Source organism: Lemur catta, chromosome 22 (assembly GCF_020740605.2).
Source record: "Lemur catta isolate mLemCat1 chromosome 22, mLemCat1.pri, whole genome shotgun sequence".
In the NCBI taxonomy this organism is placed as follows: Eukaryota; Metazoa; Chordata; class Mammalia; order Primates; family Lemuridae; genus Lemur; species Lemur catta.
Window position 1 is genome coordinate 10,960,657 of NC_059149.1, and position 22,628 is coordinate 10,983,284.

General features: G+C 41.9%; 1 protein-coding gene across 1 annotated transcript in view; it reads right to left on the reverse strand.

Moving 5' to 3' along the window:
• UNC5D (unc-5 netrin receptor D) overlaps positions 1-22,628 on the reverse strand; it is a 494,392-nt gene that overhangs the window by 190,306 nt on the left and 281,458 nt on the right. Inside the window, exon 3 of the mRNA XM_045535353.1 lies at positions 10,257-10,400. Coding sequence (XP_045391309.1) covers positions 10,257-10,400 — 144 coding nt within the window. The remainder of the gene's footprint in view (positions 1-10,256; positions 10,401-22,628) is intronic.

A 22,628-nucleotide genomic window follows, 5' to 3' on the forward strand; every position in this document is an offset into this window, starting at 1 on the left:
AACCTAGGCTGCCCCTGCAAAAGTTCAAGCTCGGTCAACAGCCTCATCAGTTGCTACAAAGCTTCCATGCCTTGGGTCTTTCTCCTCTTAAATCTCTCTGGCTGCAGAGAATGGGAGGGTTGCGGGTTGTGGAAGCATGACATCACTGTCCCATGTGTGACATCTCAACAGCCTCAAACTGCATCCAGGAACTCTTAGCAGAGAATTCAAACACCCTCCAAATTCTGACCCATCTACTTCTCCCTGGTAGCTCCTCTCCTGCCTCCTTGTAATTTATTCACTTTGAGTTCCATGTTGTTTGTTTTCCCACACAATCCATCTGCTTTTACTCAACCTCACCTTAACCTGGAATGCATGTTCTCTAAATTGTCAATCCTCCTTCTTCCTCCAGAAATAGCTCAGACATTAACTCAGGAAGTGTATGTTAGGCCTCAAGGATCAGCATATTGTCCCTTGTTGACTCGTAAAACACATTATGCTTACCACTAACCACACCCCATTGTAAATACTTGTTTATAAGTACATTGCCCACATTAGACTATAAACTCTTCCAGGAAAGGAACAGTATTTATTATTGTGCTGCCTAGAACATGCTAGATAATTATTTTTGGACACCTGGTATTTTCACACATTAGTTAGCATTCTTTCGCTACTTAGCAGATTTCTGGAATGCGTTCCCTTGTCCTTACGCTGATGGAAGGACATGAAACTAATCTAAGAAGAACATCATTAGGCTCAAAAAGTCCTCGAAGATTAACAAAGGTAAGTTTTGTGTTTGTTTTGCTTCTCAGCTGTTTGTATTATCCATTAGAAGGTTCCCTTAGTGGAGAAAATGAGAGTTGAATTGTAATAAAATCCATATCCTCTCCCCTGATAAAGTTTTACTGAGGTTTTTATAGAAATGGCCATTTCCTGGAACTTTTAAGGCAAAATTTACCACAAAAATGGCAGATTGAATTAAACCATGATTTCCTCCAAAGGTGACGGCTGTATTTCTGCAAATTCTTCTTGGGAAAATCGTGGTTGGCAATAAACAGCATGAAGGAATATCTTTTGGGGAAATTTTCTTCCTCACCATGTACAGTAAGATATATTGTAAAGTAATGTGTTTCTGCCTCAGTAGTTCCCATCTTTAAGGTTGGTATTGTCAACTGTGTACCTGGTAATTAAGAGTAGTACAGTTTATATTAATTCTGGACTAATCATTCCATTCTGTTCATGAAACCACAATCTTGCATAGTTCCGTGTTTCTCATACTTTCTACTGAAGGACCCCTACTGGCAAGAGAAAAATTCATATCCCCAAGCCATTTATGGGTGGAAATGAAATAGATGTGGCATGCACAAAGGGACTTTGAAGTTCCAAGTTAAATCTTCAAAACTCATGCAAATTTCCCATCCTACTTCATGCTGTATTTGCATTTATTTTTACTGACCTGAGGGGAATCTAACTGATGCTTCAGAAAGATGTGCCACGTCTGGCTTGTGGCTACTTATAGCCCCAGAACACCCCAGCAGCGTCCCACATGCGGGCAGCAATCTGAGAAACATGCTGTTAAAAATGACCTATTATGTAAAAAGTTTCCCAGTGTAGGTTTGTCCAATGTCTCCTATGGTTAAACACAGATAATACATTTTTATGAAAACAATTGCTGAAGTGACAATCTTCTCAGCCATCACATTAGGAGACCCATACTGTTGATTTGCCCCATTGCTAGTGGTGCACACGCTGATTATTTGATTATTCATTTATTTTTAGGACACCATCTCAGCTCTGTCACCCCAGCTAGAGTACAGTGGTGTCATCACAGCTCACTGCAACCCCAAACTCCTGGGCTCAAGCAATCCTCCTGCCTCAGCCTCCCAAGTATCTGGGATGACAGGTGTGCACCACCACGCCTGGCTAATTTTCTATTTTTAGTAGAGGTGGGGTCTCACTCTTGCTCAGGCTGGTCTCTAACTCCTGGCCTCAAATGATCCTCCTGCCTTGGCCTCCCAAAATGCTAGGATTACAGTTGTGAGCTACTGTGCTGGCCAACTCTGATTACTTGATCAGGGTGACATAATGATAGGATTTTCTATGGAAAAATTACTAGAGTTCTCCCTTTACAATTAATAAATATTTTGTGGAGAGATAATTCAAGATTATGTAAATATCCTGTTACTCTTGAAACTTTCACCCAATAGTTTTTAGCCTCTATGATGATGCTTATCTGAATCAATTAATCATAGATGTCTTTATTCTATAAAAAGGAAAAGCTCTCCCTTTACCCCACTTACTTATATGTCTGTCCATTCATTCAATTTTTTTTTAATTTTTTTTTTTTGAGACAGAGTCTCACTCTGCTGCCCAGGCTAGAGTGCCGTGGCATCAGCCTAGTTCACAGCAACCTCAAACTCTGGGGCTCAAGCGATCCTCCTGCCTCAGCCTCCCAAGTAGCTGGGACTACAGGTGTGCGCCACCATGCCCGGCTAATTTTTCCTATATTTATTTTTAGTTGTCCAGATAATTTTTCTTTTTTTTTTTTTTTAAGTAAAGACGGGGTCTCACTCTTGCTCAGGCTGGTCTGCAACTCCTGAGCTCAAACAATCCTCCCACCTTGGCCTCCCAGAGTGCTAGGATTACAAGCGTGAGCCATCACGCCCGGCCAAATTTTTTAAAGTATCAGTATGGATTCATGAATTCTTATTTAATGAGTTATAATCCTTTTTTTTCATTTTGATACTCAAATTGTCTCAGATTTGACTAGTGGGAGCCCCTTTTGGAGGGCTGTTGCTTTCCTTTTACATGTTCAAATAGAGGAGCATTAGATAAAATATCTGGCCTTTACTCTTCAAAACTCAATGTCATGCAAGATGACTGAGGAACAGTCCACATTAAAGGAGGCTAAAGTGACCTCAGAGATGAATATAACACATGACCTAGAATTTCGTTATTAAAGGACATTACTGGGCAACTGATGAACTATAAATAAGTTTTCTAGATTAGGTAATAGTATTATATTAATGGTAATTTCTTAATAATTGTATAAATAGTACAGTTATATCAGAAAATCTCCTTGATTTAATAAAACATACAATGAAATATTTAGGAAAAAGGGGGCATCATATCTGCACCTTATCTTAAGCAGTTCAGGAAAAAAAAACTTGATTGTCCATACATAAATACATAAACACAGAGAGATAATGCTTAAGGCAAATGTAGTAGAATGTGAATATTTGAAGATTCTCAGTAAAGGGCTTAAGGGAGTTTTTAGTACTATGTTGCAACTTTTCTGAAGTCTGAAAATATGTTGAAAATCTTTAAAACCCTATTAGTTCATTCCTCCCTTACTCACCTAATACAGTAATTCCTTCTCCAGTGTTGCCCCAAACACGTGTGCCTTCGCTTGGCCACGTGCCATCTGCAGGGAGCTGCGGCCATAGGAAGAATGTTCCTTCCATCACTGGGCATTTCTCCCTGCTAGCACGACCCCAAATATGCCACCTTAAAACTTATCTCCAGTGATGCTGCCTCCGCCTTTGGAGCAAAGGAGAATAATCTTGTCCCAAGTCTACATGAGACAGTTCAAATGTGTCCTTCCCTTTTCTAGGCCAATTATTCCCTTTTCATGTAACTATTACACGCAGTGATTTCCTGGACCATCAGCACTCCTGCCACTCAGAGCAACGTCATGGGTGTGTGACTCCCACAGTTGCACAGAGCTCCACGCTCGATTTCATGCTCTGCTGCCGAAGGCTTGAAACTCTTCCTCAAGTTTCCACAAGAAGCCCCATGTTTTAATGTTGCACTGCGTCCCACAGACTATCTACCCACTCCTGTGCCAAAGGCTCATGTGGCACCTCTGCATGAACTGAGTGACCACAAGGCTTGGTGAGAAAACAGCACCTACGTGCCTACAAAAACTAGCCTCTTTGTCCAGGTGGAGGCAACCACATTGCTGGGTGTGCATCTTGCTAGATTACAAGGTACCTTTCCACACTCATTCCTGTACTCGGCTAGATGCTCTTAGGAAGTGCCAGACTTTACCTGGAGGCCCAGCTCTCCTACCCTGCAACAATATTCCTACAAATTAACTTCAAGTCTAAAGGAAAGGAATGACCTTTGGCAGAGTAGTATAATATTGTCTCTCGACTTTGGCCACTTTGTCTACGGGGAAGGAAAGGGGGGTTTCATGCTTTCGTGTGATTTATACCAAGCGCTGAGGATTAGTCTTAATATCATTTTCCATTAACCTGGGAACATATTCCATGTTCTGCAAAGACAGGAAGGGAGCAGAGGAGGCGGAGTTGGCAGCCCAGAGCGTTCTCAGAGCTGTATACTGCACACCACAAAGGGCAGTGGGTGTGATGCCTCATTACTCCCATTTCCCTTTCTGACCCCTTCTTCATTGCAGTACTGATTACCAGGAATAGCGTACCAACAAGGGAGGACAAAGATGATCCTTATATGTCCTTGTGAGCTACGGATTCACTAAGATGCCAGGTGCCATGTTAGCCCCATGGCATAACCATGAGATGCAACTGACAAATGCCCTTTCATGGAGCCATTCCCTGCCCTCATGGGGTTTTGTTCTAAGCCAGACATATATTTATAACACAAAGGTAATATATAAGGCTCTGTACTAGGCTTATGGGGAAGAAAATGAGTAATGCAGATTGAATCTTAGTTTCCAACCTAACAAGGGAAATAAATCCACAACCAACTTCAAAAATAACTCTGATTTGGGGTAAATTATATTAAGTAGCATGGTATAGTACTAAATAAAGGCTTCTAGAGCTCAGAGATGGACACGTGGAATTTTGAAGCTAGGGATGCTAGAGTACCCCTTTCAATGGTAAAGCTGGTATGAGAGGTCAAATGTTGGGTGCCAAGATAGGTCAGTGATAAGGGATTTACTAAACTAGGTTTTGTGAAGGCAACAGTATGCAAGATGGGGCCGTGGATGTAGAAATCAGGTAGGAAGAGGTAAGAGTTTGAGATGGGGCTGAGAATATGCTCCAGAGAGGAAAAAGTATACATAGGCAAATCAAGGTGGGGAAAAGCAAGTCCCATGTCCCACAATTTAAGCAGGTAAGTCGTGCCACTTGGGGGGAGCGCAGCACTCATAAGGATATCATGGAAGATAAGAATGGAAATGAAGGTGAAGGCCAGGCAGATGGGCCTATATTTATTTGCATATTCTGCAGGTAGGAAGGGGCCACTGATGGTTTTTAGAGGGTGAAATTATTTATCAAAGCCATGAAGCCCAGATCCATAACTGAGGTTTAATTGGATGTTTCTCTTCCATGATTTTCCGAAAATACACTATCCGCCAAAAAGCAAATAAAAATTATGCTGTTTTTACTATGGGAGTTTCATAGCTTTTAAGTGAAGCTTATTCACTTATTCTTGGCACAACTGCATAGATATTTTGGGAGGGGGTCTCAGATAAGCAGCATATTTAAATTATATTCAGGGTGCATCATGTTTTATACACTTTAGGGAAAAAAAAACCCCACAAAATAGTGGTTTCCTGCTGTATTTTCTTCCTTGGCCAACTCGCTATCAGAGGCTTGGTGACAATGGGCGAACGCTTCCTCTATTCCCCCATCCCCTCTCCCATATTGGAGAAAAGGCCCAGGTGTCAAGAGGGTTTGCACAGCCAAGGGTTAACGATGCAGGCACAACATTTTATCAGCAAAGAGGGAGAAAAACAAGGAAGAAAAGAAAGGGCTAAGTAGCCAAATGTTCACACGTGAAAATAAACAACGAGGAATAATTGAACATTCCTCGTTCTGCCAGCCGTCCAGGAGCAGAAGTAACAGATGCCACGGCGTGCCAGCCTACCCCCGGCTCAGCTGAGCCAGACACACGGGAGGGGACCCGTGGGAGTCCTCCCCTGGAGACGGACTTCTGCCAGCTCTGGGGGGGTAAGTGGAGGTTGGCTTTATTTTTTCATTTTTAACCTGTATAAAATCACTTTTGAAACTGGGCCTCAGCTATTTCCAGCCCCGGGCAGTTGGATGGGCAGCCAACATCTCCCCGACACAGTGTGGCATCACTAAAGAAAACACAATAGTTTCAGATGACGGGCACTTTGGCTCCTAAAACACATACAGAGCACACACTCTAACTTGACCGTGAGGAGGAATGCAATTTACTCATAAAAGGAGTAAGGAAAGAAAGCAATCACTGCTTTCCTTAAGGAAACACTCAAATGCACATGAACTTGTCCAGTGTGGTTTTTAAACACCTATTTAACAGAAAAGAATCAACACAGCATAGCAGTAAGAACATTCAGGGGCTGAGGGAATAGTGAAAGATCTGGGTCCACGTCTGCCATGAGCCAAGTGACCTTTGGTTGGTCATCTAATCCTTTTTTTTTTTTTTTTTTTTAAGAGACAGGGTCTCATTCTGTCACCCAGGCTGGAGTGCAATGGCACAATCAGAGCTCACTGCAGGCTCAAACTCCTGGGCTCAAGCGATCCTCCTGCCTCAGCCTCCTGAGTAGCTGGGACTACAGGTGTGCACCACCATGCTTGGCTCACCTGACCTTTTGGAACATCACTTTCCCAGCTGTTAAATGAAGTTGGGGGGACGGATTAAATCGACATTTCACAAAGAGTGCTCCGTAAAGGCATTCTAGAGCCTTGTTGCTCAAAGTATGGTCCACAGACCAATTGGCAGAGTCTGCATACAGGGAGCTCATTAGGAATATAAAACTGCAGGCCTTATACCTGATTTACAAAATCATTTTTAACTGAATGGCTGGTAGGATCCCAGTTGACGGGCATGCATGTTAAAGTTTGAGAAACACTTTTCCTGGGCAAGATATCCCAAAGTTACCTGATCATAGAATCATTTGAATAACTGGATACAAACACACTTTCCAGGCCCTTCCCCCAAAGCCTGATGCAGAAGGTTTCAGGTGGAAGCCAGGAGTCTGCACACTTACCCCCTGTGAGTCCAATTCCATGAATACACGGCCACACAAATAAATAATTACTGTTTGCATTGCCTCCCTTTAACACTGAATGATCTCTAGGCGAGTCACAGCGAGCTTCCTGGTGTTCCTGGCTCACGTGATCACGTCACGACATTCTGGTCGATACATCCCTCAGCCCAATGTCCCAGCTGCCATGGCGGTTTTGCCCACAGCAGTTATATAATCATTAAACTCTTAATGGATAATTGGGTAAATGTAGGAAGCATAAGGAGCTCTGATGTTGAACTACAACAATTTAATGAATGATGTAAAAGTGATACTAATTCTGCAAAGCCCCCGCAAGATGACTGTCATCAGATTCATAAGCTACACTGACCTATCAAATCCTTTTTTTTAGCACATTAAGATGTCTCTGGTACTTCAAAAACCAATCTTAATAAGAAGATACATAGTGACAATTATATCCAATTGGGCTTTTCATTTATTGGGAATAAAGCCTATCCTCACACACAGTGTGTTATTTGATGGGAAGTGCTTACCAACAGCAGCCAGAAATCATCTTTCTTATCCCAGTGTAACATGAAACTTATTTTTTAAAAACCTTTTTTTTCCTGCAAGCAAATCAAAAGAGTTCCAAGCAAGGTCCTGAAGGCAATCCCCCCCTTCCCCACTCTGGATGCCATTACACTAGTTAAATTCCAATTTACATTTTAATGTACACTGGTCCCCAAGTCAAATGCAATATTTAATAACAAATCATGTCTTGGCTTGCATAAATAATTTTAGATAAATTAAACAACCTCTCACTTGCTACATGGAAAGAAATTAAAAATATGTTGCAAACATTACTAGAGATTATAAGTGATTTGCATAATATAGGCGTTCATGATAGTCAGATATTTTTATTTAAATATGATATCTTTCTCTCATATATATGTGCATGCCATATACAAGAATGACAACATATTTTCTTAATCTCTGAAGAGATTTGTGAGCTTATTATTGGGAAAGTATCTCGTGACTCTAAAAAGGTAGGAAGTGATAGAATAGAAAAGCATTTTCCATTTTTAACATTCTCCAATTCTATCATACCTGGGAGAGTTGGATACCTAAGGCTGACCTAGAATAAAATTTTATAAAGAGTCTATATATCCGTAATCTACAAGAAAAATTACTAAGGCACTGAAATTTTAATTCAATTCATTTAGTTTCAATAAAGATTAACACACCTATGTGTGCAAAATGCTTATGCTATGGAGGATCAAATATGTCATAAAATAATAGCCAGTGATTAATAGGTGCTAACTCTGGGCCAAGGATACTTTTAAACACTTTATAGATATAAATACCTCTAACTCTCAAAATGGTTCCATGAAGTAGGCACCCTTTTATCGATGAAAACATTAAGACATGAAGAGATGAAAATAAATTGTCTACCCTCTCAAAACTAAGAAGGGTTGAAACTGGAAACCAACAGGACTCTCGAGTCTGGATTCTCCGCCATGCCATGCACATGTGAAACCAGGAAGTGGGGGAGTGAAGGCACACACCAGGGAGGCAAGGGTGACACGTTTGGAAGGGTGACATACACCGTACATGATCCAAGCTTACGGGAAATTAATGAAGGTGGGTATGAGCCATTCATTGCCAAACTTTGAACGCAAAAACAAAGCTTTTCCCTGCAAAGAAATCCCTGGAGGTTTCTAACAGGCAACCGGTAATCAGAAATTAAGTGAAGACGGTAGTGGGGGTGGTGGGGTGTGGACAGGTCAGGGAGATGGAATTTACAGTAGTGCAGAGAACAGGTCATGTGGGCCTTTGGGGAGAGAAGGAAGGAGAGGACGGAAAAAAGTGGGGTTGAAAAGAAAGAAACTGAGGGAACCTGTGTTGAAACCCCTCATGTTCTTTGGCCTCTGCTCCCTGCAGAAAGAGCCCAGAGGATATCTGCTTTGTCTTGACTTGGGTCAAATGCCCCAAATGGCAAAGCCAAAGCCAAGGCCAAGGCCAAGGCCAAGGCCATGCTGGGAGCACAGACCTGAGCTTATTAACAGAAGAGTAAATGCAAACATATTCCCCCTCTCAGCTGACCTGCTATTTTAGAGTCATAATATACTTGTTGGCTAAAATTAATTAACCAACCATAGGAAAACCGTTAATATTTCCTATGGCTCTCAGGTCAAGAGCACAGCTTAGGAGGTGATCTCTTCTCCCTGGCCTACTAGGGCCCAGGCACCACCCAGGAGGGCCTTTCCCAATCGCCAGTGGAGTGAAGGTGAAATGTGTACTTTAAGACGAAGATTTCATTTCCCAAGAAACATAAATGTCTCTGCAAATAGCAATTCACTCCTATTCTCAATCCCTAAACCATCAACATCTGCTATGAAGAATTACTCGAGTCCTCAAATAAATCTCCCTTGTCCCGTGTTCTTTATGACACTCTCAAAAGACAGTATTTGAATAAAACAACAATAACCATCTCCCAACTTCATCCTGGGGGGCGGGTTGTACACCCCTGGGCACACAAAGGAGGTTTTATGGGGCTCCACGGAGGTGGGGTGATGGGTGTGGGTGGGCTGATGGCATTTTAAAGGAGGAGAAAAGAAGTCTGGGTATTTCTACATTTTTTTTTTAGATTATAAAAACACTGATGCTGAAATATGATAAAGAAATCTTAGACTCTCCTGAAAAGCAATTTTCTTTCTTATTATTTTCTGAGTGTGTATTTTTTTTTTTCTTCTAAGCCTTTGGAAGGATGAAGTATACTGTATACAAATCCTACCTGGGTCAAACAAATGCAGTTTAAAAACCCATTTCCATGTTTTAAGATTCAGAGAGAAGAGATTTACCAGTGGGCTATAGACATCCCTTAATGTCTTTAACGTCTTATTTTTGCAGATTTGCTGGAAGGGACGGTAAACATTGCTCAGCTTTCCCCGTCAAGGCCCCTGGACTCTGTCATTGACGGTGAGCAGCAGAATGCATTGGCGTGGGTTTCTCTTGCTCAGGAACCGTCTTTCCCGGCATTGTTGAGACACCTGCACTCTGACAATCTAGGCAGAGTCTCTTAGCCAAACGGATTTGCCGATTGTACTCCGGAGGAAATTATCAAACATTTCAAAACACCATTTAAAAAGAGGATAATGAAAATCGAGTAGAGGGAGAGTTCGGATGGTTTCTTGCTGTTCCTGTTCTCATCTATATTATGCAGAAGCATCTGATGTCTCCAGACCCCCCTCGGCAACTCCATGTAATGCTCGTCTGTGCTCCCCCCAGGACAAGGTCACTCAGAATAGTCCCCCAGGGACGGGGTCACCCAGAGTGTACTTACAGGCTATGCGCACAGAGGCCTTCCTGCTCTTGGAAGTCCCCAGGTGGCTCCACGCCACACACTGGCACCAGTAGTCCTCTGGCCCGTGGAAGTCCTCCACCTGCTGCCTGGTGACATTAATGAACACCTCGCGGACCTTCAAGCCTGATGGGGGGGGGGAGACAGGGAGGATCAAATGAGTCCGTTGTACGTCTCGAACAGAAAGTTAAGGTTAGCCAAACCTTTTCTTTTTAATTAAGCAATTCTGTTTTTAATCAAGGCAAGGTTTTAATTACTTTGACAATAATATATTACTGCTAATTAAATTCCAACAGCTGAGTAGGCTGGCAAGCGCGAGCCTAAGGTATTAGCAAGCAACGGTGCCTCCCCTGCAGTATCACAGTTTTCACAGTGACCCGACTCGATGCTTTCCCTGTGTCTTTCTTTGGGTAAAACCCACAACGAGGAATGTAGTACCTAAGTCAACAGCTGGGATCGTGGAAGCTCAGAGGCCTGGGCACACTAACCCCAGAGACACAGTTCCAGGCTGTTCTAGGTGCCCCCGCCCCTGGGTTTGGCTGCCAGGCAGGGTCACTGGATTATCACAGTGTCGCAAAGGGGAAAGAAGGGACGGTGAACATGTGCACACGGGTGACCACGCCAAGGAAGGGCCAAAGCATCCACTTCAAAGGCTCAGGACAGCAAAGCCAACGAGATCCAAAGGAAACACAAACACAGGTGGGAAGCAGAGAAGTTGAGCTAAATTAGTTTCTTTTTTTGTACATGTTGGTATTTTCTTTTTAAATTGCTGCATCATAGTTGTACATATTTTTGGAGTGCATGTGATATTTTCATAAGCGCACCAAGTGTGTGTAATGATCATATCACAGTAATTGGGATAACCAACGCCTCAAATATTTATCTTTTTTTTTTGTATTTCTTTTTTGATATAACATAGTTGCACCCATGAACTCAATTAATCTTAGAGCCCTCTCAGGAGAACCCCGGAAGGACCCCATTGTGATGCTACACGGAGGTGAAGAAAGAGACGCTTTCATAGAAAGAGGGGCTAAGGCTACGCTGGTGAACTGGGATAGAGCTATTAAGGCCTTAACCTTTTAATGTTTTTTTTATTACTTTGCAGTCTCCTTCTAATAGTTTGGAATTTAGCTTGGTGCCCCAAACTGGAGAATGTGAGCTTCCTCCACACCTTCGACCAAGGACTATCAAAGCCTTTCTGTTTGGGGGAAGAACAGTCACTTTGCAAAAGTGCCAAGGATGAAAAGGGACACACCAGCCATATCAGTTAACTCGTCACAAATAGGGCAGCAGCCTTTACAGCCAGCGTGTCCTCTCCACCCGCCACAGTGTCTGCGGCCGTGCTTGCTCCTGGCCAGGCAGCGTGGGCCGGGGAGGGGGGAGAGGCGATGCTTATTACTGAATTCCATGTAAGCACCTCCATCACGGTAAGCCTTGAATGCATTCACCCATTACATGTGCACACACACTGAGGCAGCGCGTGCTATTGCAGCCCCTGCTTGCAGGCATGAGAACTACGATGCAGAAAAGATAAGTCGTCTGTCCACAGTCACAGAGTTTGTAAATGGAGGGTCTGGAGTTTGAACCTGGTCGTCTTACACCAAAACCAGCACGGCATAAAGGTGCCTTTCAAGAATTCAATTCTGTCCCTGTATTTTTAGGCACTTATCTTTATGGAAAGAAGACTAACACATGGAACATTTAAAGAAAAAAAAAAAAACTAAGTGTCTAACTATGCTTTTTCCTTTAAGTTCAAAAGCAAAACAGGGGACAGAAGCATCCGTAGAATCCAAAGGAGCCCAGGAGTCTCGGTGGAGGAGGCGGACATGATGACATCACGGGGACAGGATTTAAAGGACAAGAATGGGGGTGCCGGGTTAGTCAGGCTGGGGAGGCGTTCCCTTCTATCCAGTCAATAAAATGTGTAGCGTGTGATGAGAGACAGTCATGGCATATAAATCACCATGCACAGTTTGAGGTATACTTTTTAAATTTATAGGAGGAACCCACATACAGAAAATCATCTTGATGACAGTTGATAATTCACGCTCCTCCTGTTAGCGGAAAGTGCAAAATTACTGTGTTTTCTCTGTCAGATGTGAGGATCCTAAAAGCTGTGTCCTGCGTTGAATAGGAAGAAAGATGCCTTAGAGAGGATGATGTTGCTGCTGCTTTTTTGGTGTGTTTCTTTGCACTTAAATAAAACAAGAAAGATGAGTGGAAGGACAGAAGCAAGGAGAAGGACGGGTTGGCAGGCAAAGAGGAGGTGAAAATATCACAGAAAGGGGACATACAGTAAGATTTTTTACAAGTTTGTTAGGGCAGAAAACACGCCTGTTAGAAAGTAAGGTTGAACAGGCAAAACTAAGGCAGTCGTCTCCGGAGAAGAGGGCTTGATTTATATTTTTCTCTTTGATTTGAGGCAAATGGTGGATGATCTACTTCGAAGAGTGAAAGGGAGGAGAGAGAACGTCAAAGCCATGCACACAGTAGGATGCAGGGCAACTGTACCAGGCCAGAGATGCCCTGCTGCAGGCCAGAGAGTCCCGTTGAGGCAGAATCCACCTACTTCTCTTCTTGGTCTCACCAAACAAACATTCAATAACCTTGAAAGGTCACAAATGTGTTCACGCATTTCACCCAGCCACTGCAGAACACACACAATACTACTCAAAGTACTTTGCAGATTCAATGCAATCCCTACCAAAATACCCATGACATACACAGAAAAAGACAACACAATCCTGAAATGTGTATGGAACTATAAAAGACCTCAAAGAGCCAAAGCCATCTGGAGCCAAAAGAACAAAGCTGGGGGCATCACACTCCCCAACTTCAAAATACACTACAAAGCCATATATACCAAAATAAATACCAATACCATAAATACGAATACCAAAACAGCATGGTATTGGAATAAAAACAGACCCCTAGACCAATGGAATAGAACTGAGAACTCAGAAATTAAATCCATGCATTTACAGCCAAATCCATTTCGACAAAGGTGCCAAGAACATACATTGTGGGGGGGGGGGGAAGGATAGTAAATGGTGCTGGGAAAACTGGATATCCACATGCAGAATGAAACTACATCCTTATCTGTCACCATAAACAAAAATCAAGTCAAAATGGATTAAAGACTTCAACCTAAGACCTGAAACTATTAAACTACTAGAAGAAAACATTGGGGAAACTCCAGGACATTGGTCTGAGGCAAAGATTTTTTTGAGTAAGACCTTAAAAGCACAGGGAACCAAAGCAAAAATGGACAAATGGGATGGCATCAAGCTAAAAACCTTCTGCACAGCAAAGGAAACAATCAAACAGTGAAGAGACAACCCAATAATGTCAGTGGGCTCTTGGACACAGGGGCTGTCCCAAGTTGTCTGATATCTACCTGGTCCTGGGGAAGAGCAGTCTGGAGTGTGAGAGCTCTGTAGAGCAGGTGGTTAGGGCTATGGGCTCTGGATTAGTTTGTTTGCATATGAAAAGCTCCCAGGCCAGTTGTTTGCTATCTCTAAGAATTAGCCAGCCCAGGGCAGGGCAGTCCCTGTAGGGTCAGCAAGACCCCAACTAGAAATCATGATCCCATAGACAAACAGTAGACCAGGGTGGCTCCACTATGAAGATCATAAATGATCTTATCCCATTCTTGTCGGGAGGTTTTGCCACCCCTCATTGAAACTAACCACAGTTGGGAGGAAAGTGGCGAAGTCACGATTTCAAGATTAGGATGCCTCAAATTCCCAGCAGAGGCCCTCTGTGGGCTCAGCGAAGCAAAACGAGTATAAACCAGTTGTACCTAAACACAGTTCCCTACCAGTTGCATCGGGGTGGCCAGGATTCCTTAAAAGGCCACAGGTGGCATTACCATCCCACAAATAGTGCGTTCTCTCTGGATTAGGCCTTCTTCTAACATGAGGTCTTCAGTTTTATCAAATCATCGTCTCCAGAAGAATCTTTGGAAGATGATGAATACTTTGTATCTATTACGCTTTTCCCTTCCGTAATAAGAGATAACTAACGAATAAGAAATATTTTTTGAAAAATATTCTTTCTCAAATCTTCACTTCTGTAGTGATATAGGCACACATATATACACATACATATACACACATTTACATATGCAGTATGTGTATAGACATAACAGTACGTGTGTACATACATGTACATGTCTGGATACATGACATTTATCCACACATGAGAAACCTCCAAGGAGAGCAGCTCTACTTAAGGAAACCCCAGCTCCCATCTCCTCCTCCACTGAAGTTCGCCCCACAGCGTTGCACACACACACAGCACCCAGCCATTCACTTCTGCATCTCCAGAGATGGCAGCTAACACGTTCATAGGAAATGCTACAGGGCAGCAAAAATTCCAGGCAAATGAAAAAAAACAGCATCTCATAAATAAGAGCAGCATTGTACCCGATCACCTGCATAACTCTAATAAGCACGGAAAAGTCCAACCCTTTAAATTATTGTGAGAATTATAACCATCAGCCTTTGTTATGGAGTAGAGTCTTAGAGAATATAAAAATACGACTATGGTACTGAAATGCTAATAAGCCTTCTACACTGCTGGACGGTTTAGCCGTGGATAGACTAACGTTGGCAGCAGATGAATAATTGCTCTGCATGTACTAAACATAACAGAGCAGCAGAGAACTTCATCATTTGTCAGCTTTATTTGTTTAAATGAGAAAAATGCTGACAGCAGTTATTGCTATAATCCCCTTATTTATCAGATAGGAAACACTAGTTACTCTTAGCAGGTCTAATCCTATTGGGAGGCCAGAAGTTAGAGAATTTTCAAACTAATTGAAGGTTTACGCTTCGCTGTTCAAGGAAGGGAAACGTATGAAAGAGAACAGGAAAGAAATAAAGAAGAAAAAGAATTAAAATATTTTATTTTTGGTCAACTTTTAATAAAAGGGATATACAGTCTTAGTCTAAGATCCTGACTTGTTCTGGAGAAAACAAAGACTTCTGGACCAGTGTTTAACATTCCGGACCAGGCTAGCTCCAAGCTGGTACCACCAACACCTGGCCCCAAGCCTGTTATCACCTGCTCATTACCACAGTGACACAAGGCTGTCACAGCACCCTGCCCTGCTTACTGCTGCCAACCAGCTCCCAAATACACCTGGTGACTTGGGAGGAGTGTGACACCATTCTCAAATGCTTACCTGTCCTCTCAGCCTCACGTTCTCTGTAGCAGGATGCTCGGCTTACTAAGCTGGATCCCTAGATCCAACAAGGACGTGAGAACCCTCTTCTCCTCTAAGATGTTCTTATCCCCGACCACATGGAGCAGACAACTAGCCAACTAGGTTTCTTGGTTGAATTGTTTTCTCATCCCTGGTCTCTGTGCTCTGTTTCCAGGGTCCTTTTCCCCCACACTGCACCTCACACCTGCTCTGTCCCCCGTTTTCTACATTGTAATGATTCACGATCATTTGGGAGAATGATTTAGAGAATGATTATTCACCTTTTTGTAAACAAAGCTCAAAAAACTATTCCACTGCAACTTCATGAGTAGAAAAAAAAATTAACTTCCCATGAAAAGCAACAGTCTCTTGCATTCTAGATCTTTCTCTAATGGACTACCACCTCCCTAAGTATTTCAGTCAGTCCCTCTCATATCTGGACTTGGCCCCAAGGTATTCCCTTCTTACCATCTCCTGAGCAGACAGAAAACAGCCCACTGGGTGGGACGAAGTGAGTCCACCACTCATATAAAGGAATGTTTTCCACTTACCTCTTACTGGTTCAGGACTAGAGCCTAGAAAATATGCTTGAACAATGGGAAGCTCATGCATATTTTGAATATCACTGTTATTATTAATTGATATTTACATATTATATTTATCAATGCCATCACATGCATTATCTTATTTCATCTTAACACTATGTTACTATGATTTCTACTTTTGGTATTGCTATTTTGTCCCAGGTCCTGTACCATAAAAAACAAATCACACAAGATGTCACAAGGTCTGCAACACACCATTTATTTGAAAAAATAACTGTTGAGTGGCCCCTATGTACCTGCCACTGTGCTAGGTGCTGAGGATATTGCGACAAGCAGATGGTCAAGAGCCCTGCCGTCAATGAGCTTCGAGGCTGGAGGGGGAGACACTTCAACCTGCCCTGAGAAGCTGAGTGACAACTGAGAGACACCAGAAATACAGACTGCTACCAGGTCACACAAGAGTGGCTTCTAGCCTCTCTGGGGGATCAGGAAAAGCATCTGGGGGTGGAGACCATTCTACCTAAGACGGAAGCTCCGACCCCATCCAATATACAGCTTGGTTTCCATCATAAAACAAGGTTCTAGGATTCTGGTATGAACACATGCATCTCACAAATACTTGAAGTTTCAAAACTGAGATACAGGGAAGAAATGTCACAGAACTGTGTCTCCACATCTTGGAGGAGCTTAGATGGTCTTCAGGCCAATATGCTCCCCAAAATAGTAAATTAAATATAGATAATTAAAAGGCAGAATGATATTTCATTTTACTGGCAGATGATTAATTAGGGCTAAATATCTTTTACCACCTCATCCTAGCAACAAGATAAAAATGTATTTTGACAAAAAAAAAAAAAAAAAAAAAGCCTCCCTTTGAATGTGCATGTACACTATGCCTAATGAATCCTCGTTAGCTTTCCCGGGATAATAAGCACTCCACGTTTCCTCAGAAGCACCACGGGTTCAGTCTTAAGTACAGAACCGACGAACACACCCAGACTCTCCAGTTCCTTCCACACCAGAGATTACAATTAATCAGCTCAGAGGTGTCTGGCACAGGAAAGCAAATTAACTTGATAGTGTTGTAGGCTAATAGCAAGACGGGAAACTTACGAGGCAGAAATAGACATGGTAGGGTTAGTTAGAGGACAGTGTCCATGGATGACACACCCCCATGTCCTAGTCACAACACTGTGGGGACCACAGTCCCGATTTCCAACTCTGTTGTCCTAATCAGTGACTTCTCATTCCTGCAGCCTCTGAACTCACCTGCTCGTGGCTTGTGACCTGCGGTCAGGGCAGACATCACACCACTTGTATCACCCACAGAGCTACCGCCACCGGCTCTGACAGTAACACCAAGACACACTGCAACCTGAATGAATACGTCACATGCAAGTAATGGGGTATTACTCTATGAAGGGCAAATAATTACTATTCACCTGTTAATAATATCAGCCATTGTATCTTCTTGGAATTGTAAAAGCACATAATTATGTATTGGTTTTCTGAATCATAATTACAAGCCACTTGTCTCATTCAAGAAAAATAATAAAATACCAATTTTATATTCACCATTTTGGTGGCTAACGTTTTCTTTCTTTCTTGAGACAGAGTCTTGTTCTGTTGCCCTGGCTAGAGTGCAGTGGAGTCATCACAGCTCACTGCAACCTCAAACTTCCGACCTCAAGCAATCCTCCTGTCTCAGCCTCCCAGAGTGCTAGGATTATAGGTGTGAGCCACCACACCCGGCCCCTGGGCTAGTTTGTCATGTGAGTTAGGTGCTGTAACTCTCACAACAATGAAGGTGGATACAATTATCACTGCCATTTTACACAGGGGGAAAATGAGATTAAAGGAAGCTAAGTGACACAGGTACCCTAAACAGTTTGTAAATGAAGAGGCAGATTTCGAACATGGTGCCATCTACCATTAACATCCATGCTTTTAACCACTGCGGTATCCTCAGATTTGTGTGTGTGTGTTTGTTTTTTTCAGATCTTTTAATTTCCATGTCAAAGAAATAAACGTACTTCTTAATGTTATATCAACAGAAAAGACTAAAAAAGTCCAAAGACATTGGTCAAAAAATTAGGGGTTTCGAACAACTCTCTGGTCAATATCAGGAATTGTTATTAAAGCACATAAAGTGATTCGCTATTTTCTGTCATTGTTAAGGACAGGATGAGAGTAAACGGTCTCCAGGTTTTTTGGGGAGTAGGTAAAGGTTAAATTAGACACAAGAGACAAGACCTTGATACTCTGCCACAGGTTATAGAGAGAATTTGTAATATCTTCCTGAAAACCTTTTAAGAATATGTCAGTTTTCTCTCTGAGAAACACAGGAAGGAACAAGATGAAATCTACGGTGGGAAGGGAGAACGCTTCTACAAAAATGAGTTTTAAACCCACAAACTGTCAATGGGACACTTGAGAGAATGATTATATCTGTGTTATGTGGTCTACACTATATGCTTCCCAAATGTACCTTGGTGATTTGTGAATCACTGAGAGTAACATCACATAAATGGTTTTCTGGAAGATACTATATTCAAAGGCCCACCCCCAGCACAGCAAAGTCTTGAGACATAAACTTTTAAAATGTAATACATTTTTATGTCTACATCTTCTCCTTTTTCTCAATACAACCCGTTAACCTTTTATCCCCAGAGAGGGACTCCAGTTGTTTAAAAAGGAAACCACACACAATGAAGCCCCTGAAATGATATTCTTTAAAAAGAAAAATATTAGTTTACCAGACTTGAGACGTTTCCCATAACACATCAGAACACCCATTATTTCACTCATTAAAGTTCGATATCTCTGAGGTAGAATAAGGTAAGAGCCACAGAGTGTTGTTAAGGGAACTCCTGTTTTTATTGAACCATAAAGAAGTGGTTCAGCCTATTGATAATTTAAGCTTCCCACAGGCAATATAATCCTAATTGCCTAGAAATGTTTGGCTTGTTGTTGTTTGTTGTTGTGTATATGACTATGTGTGCATCTGCCTATTATACTAAAGCTCTTAATTTCTGTGTTGCTGAACACTCCATCCTTCTCATAGGGGCATGATTCCTGGGCTGAGATTACTTCTCAACTCTAAGCGTCCAGATGTTAACAGAGGAACAGCACAAGGAAGAGTTCCCATATTTCCAAATGAAATGAGGCAGAACAAATGAAAGAGGATCCCTGAGCTTGTGCAGAGAACTGCAAGTGTACATTACCAAGAGGTATAGCCTTGTCTGCACAAGCACAGTAACTCATGTCAAATAAATTGTACTTTTTTGCAGGAAAGAACTCTAGCTCTGGGTTTTCCAAGCTAAATTGCATGAAAACATATAATCCTTTTTCTTCTTATTTGAACTGTTAGATGACAGGGCCAAATTACCAGAAAGACCAAAGGCAGTTTGCAGCCTTTAACAACGGAAAGGACTTATTGCTTCCAATTTAGGACACACAAGATTCTGTGTCTACTGCAGGCACTCCCAGGCCCTGTGCATTTCCCATGAGTTCTGTGAAGCAAGCAAGCCTATGAAGGAGAGGAATATCAAAATCCTCTGGAATTTCAGAAATGTAGAGCACATTTTCCAAAGACATATAAGGAGTTACTTCCAACACGACTTCAATAACATGGACAGTCCTCTCTCTCTCTGGTTAAATGTGGTCCCACTGTCCTTGGCTTCCAGGTGTCATTCACTCCTACGGGGCTGGCAGGAATTATTTTACAGATCCAATCAAAAGCCATTAAGTCTGTAAAGGTAGTCAAGCCCTGTTCTCCAGCTCTGCATTGGAGCACCCATGGGAGGTAATCCATCCATTTTTCAATACCTGAGGCCATTTCGTTTCCAACCTTAATTGCACTTATGTATTGGTTTGGGGTATAATATCTCCACTCATCTTGCTCTTGTTGCCACTCTTCCACTATTAATCCAGAGCTTAGGAAACATAATTGTAGTGTGTGGTAGACAGCGATTTTCATTAACTACACAGAAGAAAACTGTTTAGGGAGAGACATTTCTTTCCTATTGATTCAATCAAAATAACTTGGAAGAAAAGGGTTGTGCTTATTAAATTCTTTTCAGGAGGTAACTGTTAAAATTTAAATTCTTTCTCAACAGCTTTTTAAAAAATTGGTATATAATCTCCTCAGATTTTGTCATTTATGAATGTTGGGTTCTGCCCAGTTCTTTTGAAATATGTGACCTTTTGGGGGGGCAGGGGGCTTTTCTTAAAAAGGAAGTGGAGAGGAGGAGATTTTTTACATGGAGGTAGGAGAAAGTAATCAACAATGCTATCCGCATGCCATGGGGTTGCCTAGCAATGCTACGGGAATTAAAAAGGAGAAGCAATAAGAAAACACAGGGTTGTGAAATTACAAGAGGGTGTACTGTTAAATCGGCTTGCAATACTTATCAAGAGGTCTTTAAATGAGAATGGAATAAGATTTTCCTAGCAGTGGTATAAAAACTAGCTGGTCATTTTTCACTCTTTCACTATTCTTTATATTTCATTTGGAACAGTTTACCCAATGGGATTCTGCTATTTTGAGTTCATTACTAGGCAAAATCTAGGACAGAGACATCTGACATCTGAGGATAAAACATACAGCCTCACTGAGCCACTGGTATTCGGGTCCATTTTCTTTGGACTAATTGAGTATGAGAAACATAAGGCTTTCACAGTCTGCTGCTGTTTTATAGACTGTTGCCTCTACGGTAGATGTTGCCCCTTCATTGCCCTCTCCCCAATTCCAGAGTCTTCCTTTGAGTTTTTCATGCCAAGGTACGTGAGTCTGCTGATGTCACTCACTCAATCTCCCCCAACATCAGGTCTGTCCACCTGTGTCTATCCTAGGTCCCAACCTTGCGGGCACAAAATCAGAAACTTTTCTGACACCAAGATTCAATTTTGCCTTCATTAGGCCAAATCCTTCTGTCAAAAACGAAGCTGTACCCACATTCCTGGAAATGTCTATCTTTGATTGTGAGAAACTTTTGTCTGACAGTGTTAGAAACGTGACATGAATACAGATTGTCCTTTACAGACATGGCAGCAAGGGTCAGGAATAAAGAAATTCTAATGGGATATGCATAGGATTATACACGTGGGCAAGTGAAACCCTTAACAGATCCGTGATGGAAAACGGTGAGCTGTGTGCCACAGTCCAACCTTATGTCAGCAAGAGAACTCGTGCATATTTTGATTTGGAAGGAAAGCATAGAAATCTGTAGGGCAAAGGTGGCTTGTAGCGTTGAAGAAATCGACCTGAAGTAGAAATCAGAAGATCTGGGTTTTGGAAACAGCAATGCTATGAACTATTTGTATCTCTTGGATCTTAAGATTTTTAATGTGTAAAATACAGCTGTTAGATTTTCACTAAAGTCTCTGCTAGTCCTCATGCTTAGGTTCCAGGATTCTAAGCATGATTTGGTCTGGAGAACATCACCTCTAAAACAGATATTTTTTCTTTCTTCCTCCTACTAGTTCCAATCTGGAATGAATAGGAAACTGTGTTCAGTGTTTCTTTACATTTTGAAGTTTTGTATTTACACTGCAATCCTAAATTGGTTCAGAACTGAATAATAACTAGCACTATTCATACATACATAAATGAAATGTTCAGTTCTTTGCCCTTTATTGATTTTTAGGCAGAGACAGAGCATTACCTAAAGATCTTTTTGAAAACTTTTTTCCTTTTGCTTCGGAACACAGAACACTCTGGTTATTTTTTATTGGACACTGATGTTCCTCTCTTCCTGGCTCTGGAAGAGGTATGCCTCTAGATCCATGTGCTTGTCACAGGACCTCTTCTCTCTTTTCAACTCCTCCATCTCCATGGCTTCACTCTTTACTAGTGATTGCCAAATGTACTCTTCTAGCTTTGAATTCTACCAAGTTCCAGTTCTATATCTCTTCATTGCATCTCATAAGCACCTCAAATTCAGCTTGTCCAAACTATGATCTCAAATTTTTCTACTTGTTAATGAAATTATTTATATTCTAGTTCTGATTTCTGTGGCCTCTCCACTCTAGGACCAGATCTTACATTCTCTCACCTGAATTATTCAAGCAAGTCTCCCTGCTCTCTCATTCTTGTTTCTCCAACGCTGCTGCCAGGTTCATCCTTTGAAGCCGAGCTCCAGCCACTGCCCTCCCATACATCAGTGTGATCAATCACTACCACCAGCAAAATATCCACAAAATTAAGTAAAGAATTCCACATGCTGGCTTTTAAGGCCTTTCATGCCACTGATTAAGCTTTCTAGCTATCGTCTGCTATTCTCTTACATTAATTTTACATTTTGTTAGGAGACAGGGGTCTCACTATGTTGCCCAGGCTGGTCTTGAACTCCTGGGGCTCAAGCGATCCTCCTGCCTGACCCTCCTGAGTAGCTGAACTACTGGTGTGTGCCACTGTGACCGGCTCCTAATTTTTCATTTCAACCAAACTAAACTTCTTGCTGAGCTAGACTAACTTTTCTTCATTTGTTAATGTTTGTGGCCTTCAAATCACTGAAACTCCTCTCTCTCTCATATAATGTACCATCAATTATGCCTATTTGACTTGCATATTCATCAATGGCCCTTTCAAATGCTATC